The 22,678-nt window shown below is 34.4% G+C and overlaps 1 protein-coding gene across 3 annotated transcripts; it reads right to left on the reverse strand.

Annotated features, from left to right (window-relative positions):
- Positions 1-62: 62 nt before the first annotated feature.
- Positions 63-17,523, reverse strand: LOC145678146 (nonsense-mediated mRNA decay factor SMG8-like). 3 transcript variants are annotated; one of them, XM_081748238.1, is made up of 5 exons: positions 17,387-17,523; positions 14,116-14,201; positions 8,955-9,117; positions 6,418-6,540; positions 63-233 (listed from the first exon to the last, which is right to left on the reverse strand). In XM_081748238.1, the coding sequence occupies exons 1-5, from the start codon at positions 17,396-17,398 to the stop codon at positions 78-80; spliced, it is 540 nt and encodes a 179-aa protein (XP_081604364.1). In that variant the 5' UTR covers positions 17,399-17,523; the 3' UTR covers positions 63-77. The 3 variants fall into 3 exon arrangements, with proteins under 3 accessions (XP_081604364.1, XP_081604365.1, XP_081604366.1); XM_081748239.1 differs by lacking the exon at positions 17,387-17,523 and adding an exon at positions 17,095-17,372; XM_081748240.1 differs by lacking the exon at positions 17,387-17,523 and adding an exon at positions 17,084-17,372.
- Between the last annotated feature and the right edge of the window lie 5,155 nt (positions 17,524-22,678).

Consider the following 22,678-nt stretch of genomic DNA (forward strand, 5'->3'; position numbering starts at 1 on the left):
TAATTTCGCACCTGAAACGAAGGGGAATTAAAATTACAAAAAAAGATTATATAAAAACCAAGCTGCAATATTTACACTTACCGAACAGAATCCAAAGCTCGAAACAGGTGAACATAACTGATATCAAACGTATGTGTCGGATGAGAAGCAATTAGGATATGCGACACTGCGAACAGGAACATTAACGCTCTCGCATATTTATACTTCATTTTCGCCCACATCGTCAGATATCCCTGTGTGACAAAACAAAGGACAAAGATGCATACAAAAAACTCTCAAATAGCGACTTACTCATAATCAGAAGTATTACGGTAAAAATGAAAAAGTAAAAATATGACGACAACCTTGATACAATATTAAATTACAATTCTTTTGCGATTACAGATACTTTATAATAAATAACTCATTCAGCACCAGCATTCTTCCTGATACACTGAAATCAGAAATTCTTAAACCTCTTTATAAAATTGACAAGAGACAGATTACTTAAGGTTCTTCAAATTTCTGCAAGACTTATGTATAAAAGATGTCAGGCTTGAGACTTTTTTTTTTTTTTAATTTTCTCTACATGGTTCAAGTTTTCTTTCTTACGCATTTATTGTTTTTTTCTTTCTTTAGTATAATAAGAAGATACATTTCAAAGTGCTAGCAAAGAAACAATATGCGAATAAGAAAGTAAAGCATGTAAAATATCCAAATGTCGCTGTCCGATAAAGAGGAATCAGTTTTTCTTGATACATTGAGAATTTATAATAAAGCTATCAACAGGGAACACATGGGTGAGTTCTACAAATATAAAACGTGTGCTGCTTATGTTCTTTAAATATATTATTCATTTTGTTTGAAGCAGAAAAAATCCTCTACAATCAGAAACCTTTTGCTCTATTCCTATGAATTAAATTATGACTTCACAATATATATCAATGAAAGGAAAAACATTTTTTTTTCTGACACACCAAATCTTCAATATATGCGAACCCAATAACACAAAAAGAGTGAAAAGGTGGATGACTGAACGGGACTCGAACCTGGAATGGACACTGAATTGTCCAAGCACAGCAGCTAGGTTTTGTTACAAGCCATGTGGTCTGAAATAAAATGAAATCTTTAAGTTTAACGTCCCACGATTATGCCGGTTAGGCTAAAGGAGACGGTGATAATGAGAGATGAGTGAAATGGTGGAATGAAGAAAGTGGGAGGAAACGGGAGAACCCCGAGAAAACCCACGAGCACGGTGTTTGTCCACCACAAAGTCCACACGGTGCGAGCTGGGATCGAACCAGGGACCCCAAGCACCGGAGGTGAACGCTCTACCACTGAGCCCCCCCTCCCCCCCGCCATGTGGTCTGAGTGTAAGCACCGACTTCAAGAGTGAGAGTGTGTACGGCTGTTCTAAGAAGCGGACTGCGTAGCGTAGTGGTTAACACATTGACACGGTACTGAAGATCCCGGGTTCGAGTACAGATCCAGTCATCTATTTTTATTCACTCTTTTTATGTGTGAGTACCCAAGTTAACTTCCAAAACTTAAAACCAAAAAAGAGCAAAATCTTCTACAAGAAGACTCTGAAAGTAAAATCGGCAAACTCAAAACATGCTTACTTTACTCCTCCAAATTATTGTAGATATTAACTGACATAACGTATGCAATACGTATATTACAAGATTAAAATAATACTAACCTTTTAGTATTCCTCAAAGCTGAAATAGTTTCCAATATTTCGGGTGCATAAGCAAAACTCGGTTTTCACAAACAATAGACGCTAAAACCATATTGTATCGCAAGTTCTTCTCATGCTTATAACTTCAATATCAGTAAATATTTAATTCCTATTACGTATTTTTACGACGTAACGTTGCCTACTTTTTTGAACAACTATTACGTAGGACTGAAATATTTGAGAATAAGATCCTGACACGAATATTCGGACCCAAGAGGAACGGGAATGAAGAATGGCGGAAACTTCATAACAAGGAACTGCATGATTTATACCGTTTACCAGACATTATCAGAGTCATCAAGTCTAGGAGGCTCTGGTGGGCAGATTATGTAGCCAGAATTGAAGAAAGTAGGGATGCTTTCTAAGTCTCTACTGAATACCAAATCGGGAAACGACTATTAGAGAGACCTAGGCGCTGATGGGAGGATAATATTAAGATGGATCTCGTCGAAATAGGAATACAAAGTAGAAGCTGAATCCAGTTGGGTAAAGACAGAAGTCAATGGAGAGCTTTTGTGAATGTAACATTGAATCTTCGAGTTCCATAGCCATAGAGTTAGTTAGTTATTATGTAGAGACTTCACAATACTATTCATCTTTGATTAAAAAAAAAAAAAAAAATCGACGTTTATCGGGATATGATTTTAAAAAATTCTATAATAATTTCGAGGAGAAAAGTGAGTATATTGGATAAAGTAGTTCTTCAAGCGCTTTACTTTATAACAGAAAATAACATATATTCTTTGGTAAATGACGTACGTTCAACTCGATGACGAGTGGACAGCGTGATCAACTCCTAGTCATACTTCTGGCTTTCTGCACCTATGGCCTGTTATTTTTTCACGCAAGTAACTCCCTGACTATCTCACCGCCGAGAGCTTGCGGCAAAATGTCGTAAATGCCATATTCTGTCATTTTTACAAAAAAAATCGTGAATGAATGGCATTTATTGGAATCATTGATCATGTTTTATTTTTTTATATACAGTATATACCGGAAATACAATCACATTGCTTGTCATTATTGTGGAATGCAGCTCTCCTGTGAGATATATACTTTAATGCTCCTCATCGGGGTGGGGTGGGGGATAAATTATTGTTGACCACCAAAAGACATGGAAAATGTGATTCGTGTTGCTTTGAATTCCAACGTTGTGATGCTTCAAATAATGATTTTGTTAAACAATTGTTTTAGGCTGGAAATGTATCTTAACCGACAAATCTCACAACTTGTGTGTGGACAAGCTAAAGAAAATGCTTATAATATCGTTTAATGAAAAGTGACTCACGTGAGCTATAGGGTGACTGCTTTATCAAATGCCAAAGTAGAGTTTACATAATATGGACTTTTTCTCTCTTTTTATTTTTTAAAAAAAAGTTTTTGGTAATGGTATTCATCAGCGTATTTTCCTTGCAGTTTGTGTACCTCTATTATGATTTGTAGTTTTCTTTCTTCTCCTTCATGTACTGATTATTGATTCTTTGGAAGTCATTCCCGATGGCAGAACTTTCTTTCTCTTTCTGCGATGAGCTTTTGTAAGTCAATATTTTCCTGCAGGAATTCTTCAAAAAATTTTTGCAGAAGAAACACTTGAGAGTGTTAAAAAATACGCTTTACACGACGTAAAAACAGTTCAAACTATATTTATGTGAGTCGTCCGTGCATTTAAGACATCTACACATAGCAGGCATGTTTTTACACTTTTCAGTAGTGCTATTACAATCCTTGGTGTAGATTAACGTATTTACTGCGAGCTTTTGGTAAATTAATAACATGTAAAATACAATAAATATATCTAATTTGCAGTATAAACTGCCATCTTTAAATTCATTGTTAAAGTTCCCTGTCATTTTTTGGTGTTTTGCTGGTTTATCGCCATAATTGCCGGTATTACTCATGATATTGGACCAACATGAAAATTGTCTCCTCATCGGGAATCGAACGTATGACCACGCACACCGATGAAGTGTTTTAATTAGGGATGGCCAGAACCGGTTCCTGTTGGAACCGGTTTTCGGGTCTGAACGGATCCGGTTCTAGAAGATCCGGTTCCGGAACCGGTTTTTCGGATCCAGGTCTAGAACCGGCTCTTCGGATCCAGATCTGGAACCGGTTCTCAAGATCCGGTTCTGGAACCGGGTTTTCGGATCCAGGTCTGGAACCGAAACTTTGTGACGATCCCTACGCTAAACCCGAGCTGCTGGAAGGCTGTGAACAGTGTGCTAGATGAAATGGTGGAAGCGACAGGCAGGCGCCCAGGCGGCGGCCCCTTGTCTCATTTGGCTAAATAAACTGGGTAACTGGCAAACTCAATGGTTAAACAGGCAAACTGGCCAACTTATTTGGCTAAACACCCACTGGTGGACCAAAATAAAAACACTGGTGGCCCAAAATTTTTTCTGGGGGCACAAGACAGTCTGGGCGGGGAGGGCACAAGCGCATGGTCCTCTTTGCAGTGTTTTGAAGGTGAAATTCATGATTCCTTTACGGGTCTTTGGAGGCTTTCGGATCCAGGTCTGGAACCGGTTCCGGAACCGGGTTTTCGGATCCAAGTCTCGAACCGGTTCTGAAAACCGGATATCCGAGAACCGGTTCCTCGCGGAACCGGAACTTTGTGGCCATCCCTGGTTTTAGCCATTTAGTTGACAGGAGTATATTTATAATAAATACACTGCAATTTAGTTCCTAGCTATAATATGATACAACATTGAATTTGCATCTATAGAGGAATTGCTATGATATAAAATCGGTTATTTCCTAAATGTATTATTATTATTATTATTAAATATTCTGACTTTTGATAGATGCTGAGAATTTTTTTTTTTTCCGTCTGGAAATGTTTCTTGATCTTCAGCTTCCTCTTTTACTGACAATATTGTATTCTATTTTTCAAAGCATCGATCAGTGGTGTTCTTCTTCTCCCTACTCCTACCTTTCCTTCTATGGCAGTATCAAGAGAGAATTTTTCTTCGCACGATGAGTCCAATCCAATTGGCTTTTCTACGAAGGATGATGTCTAGAAGCGTCCTCCTCTCTTCTATCCATTTTAAAACATCTTTGGTTTTTATTCTCTCTCTATCCATTTTATATTCTCCATCTTCCTCCAACACCACATTTCGAAGCTCTCTAACTTCCGTGATGTCCAAATCTCTGACCCATGAAGTCCAATATAATAAAATTTCTTCCTTAGTCCAATATTAAGGCCGCTAGTTAAGAGTGACCTTTTGTTGCAGAATTCTTCTTTGGCTATGGCAAGTCTTGATCTGATCTCTTTGGTGGAGTAAACGTTTCTCGTCAAAATACTTTACAAATAATTGAAATCATAGACCTCAAATTTATTATTTATTATTTACGTCAACTCATTTTATTATTTATTATTTAGGTCAATTCATTTTATTATTTATTATTTGGGTCAACTCATTTTATTATTTAGGTCAATTCATTTTATTATTTATTATTTAGGTCAACTCATTTTATTATTTATTATTTGGGTCAACTCATTTTATTATTTATTATTTAGGTCAACTCATTTTATTATTTATTATTTAGGTCAATTCATTTTATTATTTATTATTTGGGTCAACTCATTTTATTATTTATTATTTAGGTCAACTCATTTTATTATTTATTATTTAGGTCAATTCATTTTATTATTTATTATTTGGGTCAACTCATTTTATTATTTATTATTTAGGTTAACTCATTTTATTATTTATTATTTAGATCAACTCATTTTATTATTTATTATTTAGGTCAACTCATTTTATTATTTATTATTTAGGTCAATTCATTTTATTATTTATTATTTAGGTCAATTCATTTTATTATTTATTATTTAGGTCAACTCATTTTATTATTTATTATTTAGGTCAACTCATTTTATTATTTATTATTTAGGTCAATTCATTTTATTATTTATTATTTAGGTCAATTCATTTTATTATTTATTATTTAGGTCAATTCATTTTATTATTTAGCTCAATTCATTTTATTATTTATTATTTAGGTCAATTCATTTTATTATTTATTATTTAGGTCAATTCATTTTATTATTTATTATTTAGGTCAATTCATTTTATTATTTATTATTTAGGTCAATTCATTTTATTATTTATTACTTAGGTCAATTCATTTTATTATTTATTACTTAGGTCAATTCATTTTATTATTTATTATTTAGGTCAACTCATTGTGTAACGATAACAATGCGCCGAACGAGTTTTGTTTTCACCAGTTTACGCCTAGAAGCTGTACGAGAAAGTGCGTTGATTTTCTCACTCTATGTTTCTCGAGTTGTAACTCTAGATATAGAAGCGTTGTGCGATTCGTCTTCGAGAAGAAGAAGAAATGTAATGATACTGACAATTGTAAACTTACTAGTAAAATAAATATGTATGGTTAAATTTCTATAGTACCAAGAATTCTTTACCTAACCTAACCTAAAATACCTCGCAGCCCGTTCCATCAGTAGCTAACGTATTGGACTACACAGCTACATCATTGTCGGGTCGTTTGATGGCGTTGTTCGGAAATGGGAGTGCCACTGATAGTTGTTTTGAGATAGTTTTTGTAAAAATATAGCCAACTTAAAAAAAAAGAAAGTATTATGACAGAAAAGAACCAATTATGTATCCTTTAACCTTTACTTACACTATTTCCACATTAAATTACATGCTAATACATGGTAATCAACATACCTTTTCTTCGACATCCTTTGCTGCTTTCTCTAACGTCTTAACAAGTGTATGAACATCAAATACCCCTCTTAAATGGAGGTAAATGGTTCTATTGTTAACATCATAATAACCTTCAATTTCACACTGAAAATAAAGAGAAAGGTAATATTATCAGAGACAAACTTAATAATAACTATACATTCTAGGAAGTCATGGCTAATACCGGTAAATTTGGGACTGGTAGCAACATTATCTACAGATTTTACTTTGTTGCTCAAAATCGTTAAAGACCCGAAAGATATTGTTGTCAAGCTGTCCGATGTTTATTTTGGAACAAATATGCTATAACTAATGTTTAAGAAAATATGTCATACCTTTTATCATGTAACTTTAGTTTTGCTACAGAATATAGATACTGTTATAGTTTTTGAATTTCTAAAAAAAACATGTAGACAAAAACTGCGAAGTAAGAAAATTATAATGTAGTAAACTTACGATGTAATAATAACTATGTCGTTAAAAACTTCTAGATTATTAGAAAGAGGTGGATTACTGGAAAGGGATTCTGTTTCAGAAAGAGATGGAAACAAACCAAATATAAATTCACATGCAGTTCTACATTTTTCAATTTCTAATATGTTTCCTTAATTAATACAGATGTATTTATCCGAATATGTGTTTTGTTCTTTCAGTTTAGACTGACTCTTGACTGTATATTTTAACTAAAACGTTAGTAATTCTTACTAGCATATAGCCAGCTTATTGTTGTTATTGTATGGTATTTAAAAGTTCATGTCACTAACAAGAGGACTTTTAGTATTTTAAAGGATTTTTAATATTGCCATTGGATCACAGGAAAGTACAGCAGGTTTATTGTTATTATTACCTTTTAAGTTTAACGCTCTACGATGATACTCTGAGGCTAAGGAAGACGGTGATGATAATAATGACAATAACGAGAAAACCGAAGATCATGGTGTTTGTCAATCACAAAGTCCTCTTGTCGGAAGCTGGGATCGATTTAGGGACCCCACGCACCAGAGGTGAGCGCTCTACCACTAAGCTACATTGGTGGTTATTGTACAGAGAGTACAGAGATACTGCATACAACTTGAAAATAATAATGAAATCAGAGAGAAGTATCACATTATTTTATATTAGAGAATGCTATATTTGAGAGATCTTCTGTTTATTTTAAATGAGAGTGATTTCTAGCTATTTAGTATACATTTTACCATCAACTGGGTATGGAGAAGAATGGAAAGAATAACTAGGGTAGAACGGAAAACGAATGAGAGGGTGTTAGAAGTGGTGGGGGAGAAAAGAACAATTCTAGATATTATTAAGAAGAGAAGGAGAAACTGGTTGGGACATTAGCTAAGAAGGAACTATATCATAAAGGACTTGCTAGAGGGTATGATAGCAGAAAAAAGGAGGGAGGGGACGAAGGAGACTACAATTAATGGACGATATAAAAGCAGAAAGATCATACATGAAGACGAAGAGGTTAGCGGAGGACCGTGGAGCATGGAAGCTTCTCAGCTCCGGTTGCCAGTAAGGGCAGAATACCTATGATGATGATTATCATCAACAATTGAATGACCCTAAAAGTGGACTTGATCAATACATGGAAAGAAATTTCCTTTTGTTCACAAACTGCACCGTTTCTATTATGCAGATGTCCAAGTTCCAAGTATTTTGTCAAATGTCAGTAATTTTACGTTACAAAGAGAGGATTCATTGTTTATGTCTACGGCAAATACACTTTTATAAAAACTTTCAAACAACGAAATTAGGAGATGAACGAAAAGTTACTCTGGATCAAGACCATTTTTTTTTCACAAGTACTACACGGACGAAAAGATTGATAACTTCTCTCAAAAATTATGTTAGTTCTGTAAAGACAATAACCTAAACAAAGATAGCTAAATTCAAAAACTAAAAATTGCGCGACGAAGCACTGGTTTTACTTCGCAAAGTTATTGATAAGTAAAAAGTCAAGGTTGAAATTCCCCACTACTTGATTAAATGAACCACACTTTATCACTTTAAAATATATAAATAAAATAAAATAATCATTGTTCACGACTAGAAACAGTGTGGTGAAAGGCCAATAGAACCAAGACCATTCACACAATTTATATTTTCCTATTTGAAACAATATATTTTAATCCCGATTCAAAAACAAACTACTCTAAAGTTTGGGTGCACCTACTCTCTTCGCTGTATGTTTGTCTTGTCTTCTTCATCATTAACGGTGTTGATTACTTGCATAAATTATGAATGTAAGAAATTGAATTATATATTTAATAAAGTGTAAAAATTTTACAAATGGCAGACGTCACCATTTGCATTTATTGGCCGACCTAATATATATATATATATATATATATATATATATATATATATATATATATATATGTGTGTGTGTGTGTGTGTGTGTGTGTGTGTGTTATTTATATTATATAAATTATATATATTTTCCCAATGAGCATTTTGCCTAACGTCCGGTCTCTATAAATATAATAAAATAACGCAATGAGAACAAAGTAACTTACCATGAAATCATCGTCAACGTCAGGATCATCTAACATTGACGGCTGGAATATCTGTCTTCCAGGAATAGAGTCAATTATCCCGGCCTTACAACCTTTAACATAGAACGGAGTCTTTCCAAAAAATGATATCACGATCACCTTCTTATCAGGTGCTAGCAACTCCCTGCACAAAATAAGTAATTATAAAAGTATCGAATTGACAACTTTAGCACAGAACTATTACATACCACCTGCACCTATTATTTTAGAAATTAAACTTACATATTTTCAGTGAAAACTGAAAGCAACAGCACAATAATGGAAGAAATACTTAGTGCTAGCATTCTTATCCTTAATGCAAGATATGAATATTCCATTCGCACTGAGAGCATACATGGATCGAATTTTAACTTAAACTGCAAAACAAAGTTCCTAGCGTAAGAAGCAACATGCAACAGTTAAGTATTGTAATATTAATGTTTAAAAATTATGCACCAATTAATTTCTATAAATAAATATACAATATGGAATATTTGTTTTAGTGGTGGGCACAAAAACCGGTTTCAGTTTTCTTCAAAACCGGTTCAGTTTTTCACCGGATCCGGTTTTTCCAAAATTTGTTTTATTTCTGACCTGAATAGTGTTTCGTTGTTCTTCGGAAACCGATTCCGTTCCCACAAAAATAGTTTTGTGTTTTTCAAAAGTTTTCACCGAAACCAGTTTCGGTGAAAACCGAACCGGTTTTGAAGAAAACCGAAACCGGTTTCGGTGAAAAACCGACCCGTTTTGGAGAAAACTGAAATGTCAGTTTTTCGCGTTTCGGTTTTTCTAGAAACCGCTTTCCAGTTTCTATAAAAACCGGCTTTGCCTATCCCTAATTTATTTATTACTAATCTCGGTATATGTCTATTAGTTTAGTAATTGCCGAAATTTTGAGTAGAAATTCCACCTTCTTCAGCAGCGTTTTCTTAAAGCATCTACATGAAACTCAGCACATCACACGGTATCCATCCTTGTGATACATGTGTAGCAGCAAGAAAACAAAAAACTTTCTTCTGGTAATAAAACTATATATATAAATACCACGATATTATCAGTAACAAGAACTGAACTCTTAAAATCCCAGTAGTAACAATTCTGTGGTCACATGTGTAAGAAAACAGTTATTTTTGTATAAACTTACCAAGCATATTTTATTTTGAGATTTTTAATTTCTGCAGAGTATTTTGAGAAGTGTTATTTTGTGCAATGAAGAAAATTTATGGTGAGTCAATTATTCGATTTAGACGCTCAAGGACAACCTTCCCATGAAGATGCTAGATATTGACTGAAATAATGTGACATAACATCCTCCACGTTGCCATGGGTACCGCCATTTTATTTTCTAAACTGCACAAGGTAAGGACCTATATACAAACAAACAAACAAAAAAAAAAGTGATGTGATCATTTCCGGATTGCAAACATTAGAATAAAAGAATACTTTTTATTTTTTAAGATTTCCAATAAATGAAACTGAAAAAAAAAAGATAAAGTAATTAGGTAACAAATATGATGAGCTGTTAAGTATATGACAAGTGCTGAAAGTGAAATCTATGAGTCCGCACGTCCTGTGAAATGTTCCCCTCGATATCATACATTCTGTGCATTTACATAAATGTTAAAATGTACCCACCTTGTTCAGTCGATTAAATTTTAAATAATAATGGAAAATTTTGATTTAATAGTATCGCTGTCATATTACGTTGCAAATGAGAACAGAATTATTGTTTTTAACAGTTATTTAAAATCGGTGCTGAACCACTTATAACTGGATGTTATCTTGTTACACTGTCAGTGTTTACATATTTATATTAAAATTAATAGGGAATACATGTAAAAGATCCACCGATCAGAAATTGATCTACAGATTGAAAATTCCCAGCACATATACGGTCACAAGCTTAATTTTTTTTAAATTTAATTTAATTTATATTTTAGTTTTCTAGTCATTATAATTAAGGGTGGGTGTAAATATGCCAAGAATCAGCTATATTCTAAAGTATTAATAGATATTGACTTTTTCTTTCTTTTTTTTAAACCTGGTAATTTGTGATTATTTTTTAATGACGCTAGCGTTTATCACTTTACTTAGAGGCGTGGCACCTGTAGAAATTATTTCTTTATTATGTTAATCTTACTTCGTGAATTAGTAGATTTTACACTTAAATATTCTAAATATTTAATCTTTCTCGCAATGACCCAGTTCTAAATTTCTTTCTTGCCATTGTCAGGAAAAGAATACCTTCTGTACGCTGTTTAAGTACACCTGAATTGTTGATTGTTCTTGGCATCCGTACACCTTCATCTCGTCGCATGCTACTTGATATGATGTTTCTTCATAGAATTCTAAATGAGAAATTTAGAACTGAAGAACTAATCTCTAAATTTAATATTCGAGTACCTGAAAGAAGAACTAGAAATAGTGAACTACTTCACTGCAACACGACTCGATTATCAATTATTCAGCGTTCTTTGTTCCATAGATTGGCTTCTGAATTTAACTCCATTGTTTCTGACGTGGATATTTTTAAATCTGAGAATGTATTCCGACGGGAAATTATTGCTACACTTATGGACCTTTATATAGCTTTTTTTGTTTACACTTGTTATTGTTAATTTTATATTCTGTCATACAGTTTCAGTGTAAAATGGCTGCCTTGCTGTATCTGGAACTTTGGCAAATAAATAAATAAAAATAAATAGTGATTCTATTCTTAATCTGTACTTTTTTAGCAACCAACTTTGCTTCCTCTTCGAAATACTGTACATAATTTTGGAGACATCGTTCTTGTTTAAACTAGACTTCTTTATACGTCTGTCGCTTCACGCGTTTGTATATATATAAAAGCCGATCAATATGGTAACAGAATAAAAATGTTTACATTACTATTTCAGTCTGAGGGCATCGAAATAACTGAACATATATATTATATATGGCACCCACGGACTACAAAGCACTATTCTGTAAGTCAAAATAAAGTGAATAATATAAATGTAACTAAACATTTCAGGCCCTCGTCTGGAGACGCGAACTGCATTATGTGGCAACGTCGCAATAAGGAATCATCGAGTACATCCATCAATTCATCAAATAGTTACATCGATTCCTTCCAGATGGCAATTAAAGACAATAGACGTTGACACGAACGCCACCTATTACTGTAACAATCGATGTAACTGCTTGATAGATCGTAGAACAATGCTAATGGTTCCAAGTTAACGTACGACGCTGCTACATAAGAAATTTTTGTAACTATTCTATCAATCCTTGTTTCCATACTGTCAAACTAAACACAACAACAAACTAAACATGGGCTATGTGATAATAAATACAAAAAAAAAAAAAAAAAAAAATCACATTTAACAGTTTCAAAACAAGGACAGTGTCTTCATCAGATTTCCACTCCTTCTGGTTCCTTGGGTGTTGGTCATAGGAAATTTTTGATTCCCTATAGCGGCTGAAGAAATCCCTGGAGGGTATTCCGTTATACAGCATTTTCACCTTATTTTGACGTGCAGAATAGCACTCTGTTGTCCGTGGACGCCATTTTTAGAACACCCGATATATATATATGCAAGGTATGTAAATCAATTCATTTACTCTTACATCGATTATGGCGTATAAAATGAAAACTTAAACAGTTTATGCACTGTTAAAAATCTGAACTTTCACAGAGCCCCCCCTGAAACTTTTCTTATTATTACTCAGAACTGAGTAGTTGTTTTGTTACTGATAATATCAAAGTATTTGTATATCTTTTACTAGCAAATGTTTTCATATGCTACTGTGGGCGCTAATTTGCATTCCCCCCCCCCCTTCTGTACTTTTCATATAGGGTTCATCCGAATTAGAAGCCTTAAGTTAACCACCTTTTTGTTCCATTCAAAGTCAAACATCAAGAAACGCTGAAACACGTAATTATTTTAAATAGAAAGTCCAAATATCAAATTTCACGTGTCTACACTTGAGGAACTTCGAGATATGAACATCTTACAAAATTGTAACTCCTATTGGCGCTCCCCTTCCACGTCGAACTTCCAAAAATGCATCCTTAATAGCAACTCTACGACAAAATTCCTATGTCCTGTCCAAATTTAAAATTTCTAGCTCAAGCAGTTTGTTCTAGGTGTTGATTAATCAGTTAGGACTTCTTCTTGTTCTATATACAGAGCTCACGAGAAGAAACGTTTCTGTTTTAATGTTTCTATACCACAACGATGGATGCCTATGATGTGATGCTGATGAGTATGATGCAGGTGCTTCAAGACAACGCTGCTTAAGACGATGGGGAGTTATATAGAAAATTTATTACAAAATAAACAGACTTATACCAAGATTAGTCCAATGACTATTTGTAATTATACATTTGGTTACTTCCTTAGGTAATTATGCCATAGTTAAGGTCCACTTTCAAGGAATACTAGTTTTCTTCCTAGAAATAGTTGTCTTTATTCTAGCATTCTTAGGTTTGTTGCTAATCATGCCCATCAACTGACGAGTGATTCTTAATGGAGGAAAAAGAATTCTTTAAATAGTAAAACCCATTTTTATTTGTACTTCGAATAATATGTTGTTTTACAGAGCTACATTAAACAAAAGGTATTAAATTAAAAACCGCATAATTTCATCTTCTACGAGTTTCTTTTTAATAATAATAATAATAATAATAATAATAATAATAATAATAATAATAATAATAATAATAATAATAATAATAATAATAATAATAATAATAATAGTAGTAGTAGTAGTAGTAGTAGTAGTAGTAGTAGTAGTAGTAGTAGTAGTAGTAGTAGTAGTAGTAGTAGTAGTAGTAGTAGTAGTAGTAGTAGTAGTAGTAGTAGTAGTAGTAGTAGTAGTAGTAGTAGTAGTAGTAGTAGTAGTAGTAGTAGTAGTAGTAGTAGTAGTAGTAGTAGTAGTAGTAGTAGTAGTAGTAGTAGTAGTAGTAGTAGTAGTAGTAGTAGTAGTAGTAGTAGTAGTAGTAGTAGTAGTAGTAGTAGTAGTAGTAGTAGTAGTAGTAGTAGTAGTAGTAGTAGTAGTAGTCGTCGTCGTCGTCGTCGTCGTCGTCGTCGTCGTCGTCGTCGTCAATTCATTGTTTTGAGGTACAATTCGTGTCGAAGAAATAAAATAAAATACTCACTTGGGAGAAGGAGTATGAGGCAATTTGAATTTCTTCGGTTTCATTTTGCTCCACGCATAATCCTTAAATATGTGACCAGTTGATTCCTGAAAATATAACCACAGGATAATCAGTTCTACTTCTCAATTTTAATGATTATTTAATTTGATAAAATTTCTTCTTAAAACATTAAAAAAATGAGATGAACTGGAGGATACACAGCATGAACCTAACTTATCTTAGAAATTGAAAGGAAAACAAGTAAATAACTTATGTTAATGGCAATGTTCGTTATATATAAACCCATTTGTTTGCAAAATACCATTTATAGTAGTGGTTTTTAAGATGAATATATTGGAAACAAACTTTGTTTAAATATGAAGACTGTGAATTTGATAAGGATCCACTTTCCCAAAACCATACATCAGACCACCTTCTCGAAACTTTTTTTTTTTTTTTTTTTAAGCTTCTGTGCTTTTTCAGTTGTGTAAATATTTATGTGCGTGTACAGTTTCCAATGCGATTTTTTTTAGTGCTACTGTACAGAACAAATAGCTTCGACTGTACTGAGGAAAATTACTTTTTTTTTTTTTTTTTTTTTTTTTAAGGTGTGATAACTACATACTTTGTTCTGATTTATTTTAAAGAAAGAGGATAAAACAACCAAGCAGTGTCATTTTTAATTGTAAAAGTCGCAGGCTTAGATTCAAGTCTCTTAAAAGTGAACTTGTTTGTCATCAAGTTAGAGAAAAACAGCTGAACCGACTAAAATAGTTCGCATTTAATTATCATTACCTCGAACCGGATTTTCTTCATGTTACTTTGAAAATGAAAATGAAATGAAATGTTTCAGTTTAACGTAGAACGATTATGTACTTTAGGCTAAGGGAGACGGATGATTAAGGCAAGTGAATGATAATGGAAGAATTGGTGGAATGAGCATGTGGGCCGAAACGGAAGTAACCCGAGAAACCCATGGACTGGATGTTATCCACCACAAACTTACTTGGCCAGGAACAAAACCAGGGATTACATACACTAGAGGTAAGTACTATCACTGAGCCACAGTGTCCCTCCCTTCATTAATTTAATTAATGCATATCCCAAGGGAAAGCAGGAGGCCATAATTTACGCGAGAAGTTGAATATCTCAAGAACACCTAAAGATAGGAACTTCTCATTAAAAATAAACGGACCAGTCTCCCAGAGTTTATGAAAATTTTTGTCTTAAGCGGGCGGAGGGAGGGTTAATACCTATATTAAATATAAATTGATGGATGGATGTTTCAGCGTAACTTTGGGGCGCCAGCGCCTGGAGCAATTTCCCAAACTTGTCACACATAGCACTAAAACTGGAAACAAATACTGTGGGGGTAAATGACCCCTCGCATCCCTAGGGAAGTAGGAAGAGAAGTTATGTAAAAAATAAGCAAAAATGACTGAAAACCCAATCGGAAAACGTCCACTCGGAAGATCTAGACGCAGATGGAAGAACAATATTATGATGAATCTCGCAGAAATAGGAATACAAAGTAAAAACTGAATTCAATTGGCTAAGGATAGAAGTCAATGAAGAGCTTTTGTGAACGCGGCACTGAATTTCCGGGTTCCATAGGCCTTATCTTCTTGGTTCCTTGCTGCATAATGGGAGAGGGTAACATGGTATATTGTCGAATACATCATATTACCACTCTTACATAATAAGGAACCAATAATAGGCTACATATAGGCCTAACACAAATATATTTGTGGGGATGCTTTCTGCGGATGTGAGAAGTATATGAATTTATGATTTATGTACTTCTTTGATGATGAAATGCACTGCTAATATCTCATAAGTTACTTCCTGTGGAGAAAGTAGCATTCCTACGTACTCTTGGTGCAGATTTACTTTAGGTGGGCACAACCGTTATGGATATAAAAATACAGCGTCAGGACATACCGGTATGTCGTAAAATCTACAGTGCAAAGAACACCAACCAACCTGAATCAGGTTGACATTAAAAATCACGAATTGCATCTAACCAAGTTAACGCAAGAGCGAAGTAGGTAGGTCAATGCGATACTGCAGAGGTGCGTCCGCAGGAATCAAGCACGTCAGCGAATTTCGGTATGCGCGTAAACGAGGATATAGCAAAAGAGTAATTGGAATAGTTTTGGAACTAGGGGGATACAAAGTTAACCTAACCTAACCAACAAAAAATGCAGAAAATATACAAAGATAACAAGAAATTTTAATTCAAAAAAATTCTGCCCCACCAAATCCAAAAATATGCCAAGTAATTTTGAATTTAAGCGATACATGATAAACAACAAAACGATGTCATATCCAAAAAAATTCCACTACACCATTTTTCTCGTAAATTTTTCGATTTCTTAAAGTAGTTCTGGCGGTACATTTTCGTAACATCAACTCATTTTTCCTGTATTTACCTTATTTTGATCTACTTCCAAAATGGGTTAAGTTTAGAATTACCCTTCCGCTTTTTATAAAAATCAGGAAAATTTACAGGAGAAATGAGGTAAGAAATGATAATTTGAAGTATTTATTTGATGTTCAGGAATGTTAGTTCGGCAGAAGAGTTATGTTTTATACGAGAAATGATATGTGGAAATTAGTACTATTTGCCGGATGCGGAAGCATTCGCGGAAGGTTTCAGCAGCATGGTAGTTGTAAAATATGGCGAACAGGTGGATGCGCAAAAATAATGAAGAAAATCTTTTAAATTTTTGTGAAGCACACGAAGTACTGAAGTTAAGTGAAATGTAACAATTTTTAATACTTTAAGCACTTTTTTTTTTTTTTTTGTATGTTGCAAAGTCCAAGGGCACCTTCAGACTGGAGGGGCAACTCTAAACTTAAGCCTCCAAAATTATCCCGTTCTGGCTTACATCTGCGAAAACTAACCCGATATGAGATCTTTACGTATTCCAGAATTGCAACTTTCAATAATGTCCTTAAATATGCGTGACTTTATAGTAAGATGTACCTTGTACTTACGAAACGTCACGGATTTGTATTCCTGCGTTTATTTTTGTGCGGCTAGTCATTAACTTCAGAACTTAGCTCTCCATTTTTTTAAAATTAAGTCGTTTCAACTAGATGCAAAAGTCAATGGATTCTACAAAATTTTTATTCGCCTGAAAATAAACAAGCAAGGTTCAATGATTCACTTAAGGAACACAACTTTTCGTTAGTGATGAATGTTCATTGTCACTATAATAACAGCTTATCTATATAGTTTTTGATACACCACACAATCCGTTGACACTTTAAATTGTCACATACTTACAGAAGTACTCATCTTGGAATGCTATGAAATTATAACAAGATTGTTTTTCTATGATGCTCAATCACAATATCAACACAGTAACGCTTTACGCTTCTCTACTGTTACAATTCACAACTTGATTAGTCCTGCCATCTTTTGTTGCTTTTTCTCATTTAATGTTGAAAAAAAGACTCCCTAGCTGCGAATTTTGAAACAGGAATTTCAAATCTTATGGAAACAGGAAGTACTGAAAAGGTTTGATTAACCAACAATTTAAAAGAATGAATAAGTAAAAGAATGAAAATGTAACATTTAGAAGAAGAAACATGAAAGTGTATGAATGTAACATGTACAAAAGATTAATAGATCCAAAGATACCTTTGCAATGAAACTATAAATATTATACAGATATCTCTGATGTTGATAGGAGTCGTAATCGAAATAATAATAATAATAATAATAATAATGAAATAAAATCTGAGTTTTAAGTTCCACGGTTATGCCGGGTATAGCACGGCAACAAGAGATGGTCTCTGACGTTTCTTACCACATGCGGTGGGACATTGCAGCCCCTACTTTGATACCAGTGTTACCAACGACGATCACTCTGTCTTATACCATTAATTAAATTGCCACTACAGTTGCACCGAAAAAAACATTGACACGCGAGTAGTGGCAATGTCACTGCGAGCTATCAGAGACAGATGAAATAATGAATGAAATGGTAGAATGAAAAAAAAGTGGGAGGAAACGGGAAACCCCCAAATAACCCATGCACACGGTGTTTGTCCACCCCAAAGTTCACTTGGCGCGAGCTGGGATTGGACCAGGAACCCCAATCACCAGAGGTGAACGCTTTACCACTGAGTCACCGCGGCCCCAACGTGGCGTAATTGAATATCGATACTTCTATACTTCTTAAGTTTGTAAAGTCACGGGAAATAAAGCTAAGTTGTTTTCAGAAACCCCTTTAATTTGTTGAAATTATCACTATTCTATTGTGCAGAAAATTGACTGGACGTGTATTGAAGTGATAACTGTGGCTACCGCGGTTTAGAGGGGAAACTATACCAGACCTATTATAGATGCCCTTCCCCCTCAAATTGTCATTCTTCTAGAAAGAAAAATGTATTTAGTAAAATATAAAACATTGGAAGCAGTGCTTAAAGTGACATCAGATGAGGTGACGGTATGGAACAAATATGGCTATATATATATATATATATATATATATATATATATATATATAATATACAGAGAGAGAGAGAGAACTAATATGTAAATGTTTCACGCTCCACTATCATCAGTGGCGCATATCCTGGTTTGCTGGCTTAAGCTGCCACTAACCCTTCATAACACCTGTACATTCATAATAATAATAATAATAATAATAATAATAATAATAATAATAATAATAATAATAATAATAATAATAATAATAATAATAATAATAATAATAAACTCTTCCTCTTTGGAATAATGAGTTCTTGCTAGGGAGCCTAGTTTCCTTCCAGTTACACCTATGCTTTGGATAAGTTGTAACACTACTCACCAGAGTAAATGGGAGTTGTGCTAGCAATGAAGAACGTTGAAAGAGGTGATTAGCCAATGAAGAAGGCTCAGTCTGTAACAGCCTTCGCAACGTAACGCAAATAATGAAACAAGTAATTATAAAGCTCTGCCAATTCCCGCAAAATACTGTCAAACACAAAATTTGAGTTGCGTTGACGCAAACCATTACGCAACGAGGCTCCAGGGACCCGAAAATGCGCTGTCATTACTCGTATAACTCCTTTACTCTTAGCTCACGCCCAAGAAACCGATTTCTCTAGAGGCAACTGGTCCTACCTGGCAGGCCGTTCGTACTCTGCGGATGTAGATGGAGCGAAGGGGAATGCGCTCATAGCTACACGATTCTTGCTACAGAGAGGAAAATTTTTGTGAAACATACTTCGACCTCACCCGCGTCATCCCTCTTATGGAGGAAACTTTACCTTCGGTTTGGGGAAAGAAGTGAATTTCTTCGGCTGCGTCGCCAATTTGTCATTCAGTCGTGTGGTCTTTGGCGAGTGAAGATCGTAAGACTACCTAGAATGGTTAACCGGTCGGTGCACAGCGAAGCCCGTGAAATAATAAATGTAGCAATTCTGTCCGCATCCAACAAATGAAGGGTCTCGGCTATATCAACTTGTCTTTCCTCTTTCGAGGGAGGTACGGGAAAGCACATACTATTGACAGCAGCGCCAGAAAGGGCACACTCGAAATAAAAAGGCTCTAGTCCCAGCAAGGAACTAAATTTCCCTTTTCTAAACTGAATGAACTTAAAAACTTTTGAATATCCAAATATAAAAGTGTAAAAGGCATGCCTAAGCGGCTTGCAAGGCTTAGGCTTTCTATTGTTGAACTAGCCTTTAGACTTCTGCCTCCAAACTGATTGTTGAGCAATAGTGATTACGAAGTGGGGAAAGAAGCAGAGGCGGTATGCTTTCGTAAAAATTTTGCTTGACCATATCGGCGATCTAAATGTGGAACAACACGGATGGTACGTTTACTTAAACATCGTAGTTACAATAACATAGCGATCCAACGCTGCCTTAAGTTGATTAAAACAAGAAAACACATATATGTTCATATGTTTTTCGTCTCGTTTGCAAGGCTTTGTAGGCAATGTCGTCTCGTCTCTAGTATCTAATATTTAATGATTCTTTCCAATTTCATTTCCATTTTCTAAAATTTCTTCTGGTCTCATCTCGTGTTCAACACTAATTTTCTTATATAGTTGTAAACACAGAACTCCAGACAAAATGAAAAGAATAATTTTGAATTAAAAAAAAAGTCCTGTCAATATCAGAGACGGATCCAGATTAAACACTTTAGGCGGGCAGTACAGTTAGAATTGTTTGAGGGGGGATGGAATCGCTCTTACAAATGTTGAAAAAAAAATCAAGAGCACAATTCTGCCATTGAATAGGGTGATAGGGAACTATTATTAACTTTTCAAAGCAGCAGCAACAAAATCTTTGATAGTGCAAACATATTTGTTGACTCAATGCTAACATCGTACTTATTACTGTGTAAAATCTTTCTTTTTTCTACATGCAAATTACAATTTAAATATGTTATTTTTACCGGTATGCCATACCAGCCGATTTTCTAACTTTCGGATGCATAACCGGCTCATACCGCCTCACTTTAAGCACTGATTGGAAGGGATTTTTTTCCTTGCCACCTCGATCACATGCATACAGGCACGTAGACAAAGAGGGTCCCGGGTTCGGGACATCCCTTTGAAACCAGAAATGACAAAAATAAGGAAGGATGAAACGAGGAAAAGAATCAGCGTTAAAAATTCTAAAAAAAAGCTTTAAAAAATAAATTAAAATAATTTTTCGTCTTCGTTTCTCTGCAGTATCAAACATGATATTTCAGAAAAAGTTTTCTACTGCTCCTTTAACTTGTCATTTGGAACAGACAGTAGTTGAGAGAATTATAAAAACAAAAAGTTATGTTTAAAAAAGTCTGTTAATATTTGATTCAACAGAGAAAGAAACGCAGATATTGTAAAATATTTTACAAGACATTATTGAATGTATATTATATAATATAGATATGTACTTTTTATAATAGTTGAGGTCATAATGAAAGAAAATTGTTATAGCTATTTGAATGAACACAGGAAGGAACGTAAATATTGTAAAATCTTTTTCAATACCTTTTTTTACTCTTTTACTCGAGACTTCTTCATAGTTTTTTTTTTTAATTAAAATACTAACATATCCTCATTTTATTGTCCTAACAAACCAATATATGTTGCCAGTAAAGTAGTTTAGATTGAACGAGGTCCTGGTGCGATAACCAGGGCTGTACTGCAACCCAGGGCCCACCAGGAAGGATCATTCTCGGCGGCCCACTTACATGTAGGTACTGCCCCCTCCCCGACAATAAAAGGGAATCCGGAAGTGTCACTCGGATCAAGTATGCTGAAAAGCCTTAAAAAAAAAAAAAAACAGATTTAAAAACTTTTTAAAGGTAGTAATTTCTCCCTTGACACTCAGTAATCTGACATAATGCCCAATCTCTCAGTCCTCTAAAGATATATCGTAAATATTTTACTTTTTTAAAGAAAATAAACCAAAATATCGAGTTTTCACGTTTTACTCAGGACTTAGTGACCAAGGGTCCCCCCAAAATTTCAAAAATTTCTGAAAACATTTTCACCATAAAAGTTTTAAAAACGTGACATGAGTCACTCCTATATAAGTCATGGACATTTTTGAACATACGAGAGGGCCCATCATAAAAGTTTTTGATGGAGTCCCTTGTATTTTCCCGCTCCAGGGCCTCCAATGGTGTTAATCCGGCCCTGTAATATTTTCTACACGGGAAACAATGGTGCTGTAAAATATAAATTATTATTTAGTTTCAAGTTATGGCATCATTTGAGATTTGAATGTAGCTTTTAATACATACTTCAATATTAGCAAAATTGTAAAGCAGTGTGGGAAATCAGAAACCTTTCAAGTGTTGAATTACGAAAAATGTCAAAGTCTGTTTCCTCAATTTCATGGACTGGCAAGGCTAGTTTGGGATTAGCTGACTGTATTACCGGTACTTGACGTGTTATCATACTCCGTTGCGTTACTCCCGTGTGCGAGGAGTGCATGATGTGTGCCTTTTTGTACATATACCGCTACTTACCATACGAGGCGCAGGGCCCACTAAAAATTCACCGTCCAGGGCCCACCGGGAAATTTCCCGGTTTCCCGCCTGGCCAGTACGTCCCTGGCGATAACCACAGTATTGCATGTCATGGATCCACTATTACGAAATCCTGGCTACGTGCCTGGTGCATATGCTAAATACCTTGTTATTTTTTTTTCTGCCTATTAGTTGGATGAACCCCAAAATTTGAAAAATGTTACCGATATATTACGCCTTTTTAAAAAATTTTCTTTTAATGTGGAAAATCGGTGCTGATACAGATCTCTTCTAAACACAACTAATTTCCTCCTTGTAAATGATTAAGTTCTAGCTTTTGATGCTGAATTGTCTGAGTTCGGCCCCGATGAAATGCATATGATTTTGATTTTATGTTGAACTGTAGGTTCTAATAGACTATTCTCCATTACAAAAATTGATCTAATAAGTTTAATTTCGTTGTCTCGTTTAATCATATCTACCAAAAAGATTTTCTGTAATATTATAGAAAAAAAGGAAATTAACCAATGTTTTTAAAAGCTTCCATATATAAGCTATTTTAAGCAATATAGTAATTTTTACCATTTCTTTTAATATCTCCGGAACGGTTTGACA

This window comes from Thermobia domestica, unplaced genomic scaffold (assembly GCF_964235325.1).
Source record: "Thermobia domestica unplaced genomic scaffold, izTheDome1.hap1.1 HAP1_SCAFFOLD_1932, whole genome shotgun sequence".
NCBI classification, from domain to species: Eukaryota; Metazoa; Arthropoda; class Insecta; order Zygentoma; family Lepismatidae; genus Thermobia; species Thermobia domestica.

Coding starts and splice junctions, on each gene's coding strand:
- LOC145678146 (XM_081748238.1), bottom strand. Junction 9,118..14,115: donor CCTCATACTCCTTCTCCCAA/GTGAGTATTTTA, acceptor TATTTTGTGCAG/GGAGTTGCTAGCACCTGATA. Junction 234..6,417: donor CAAAGGATGTCGAAGAAAAG/GTATGTTGATTA, acceptor TTTGTCACACAG/GGATATCTGACGATGTGGGC.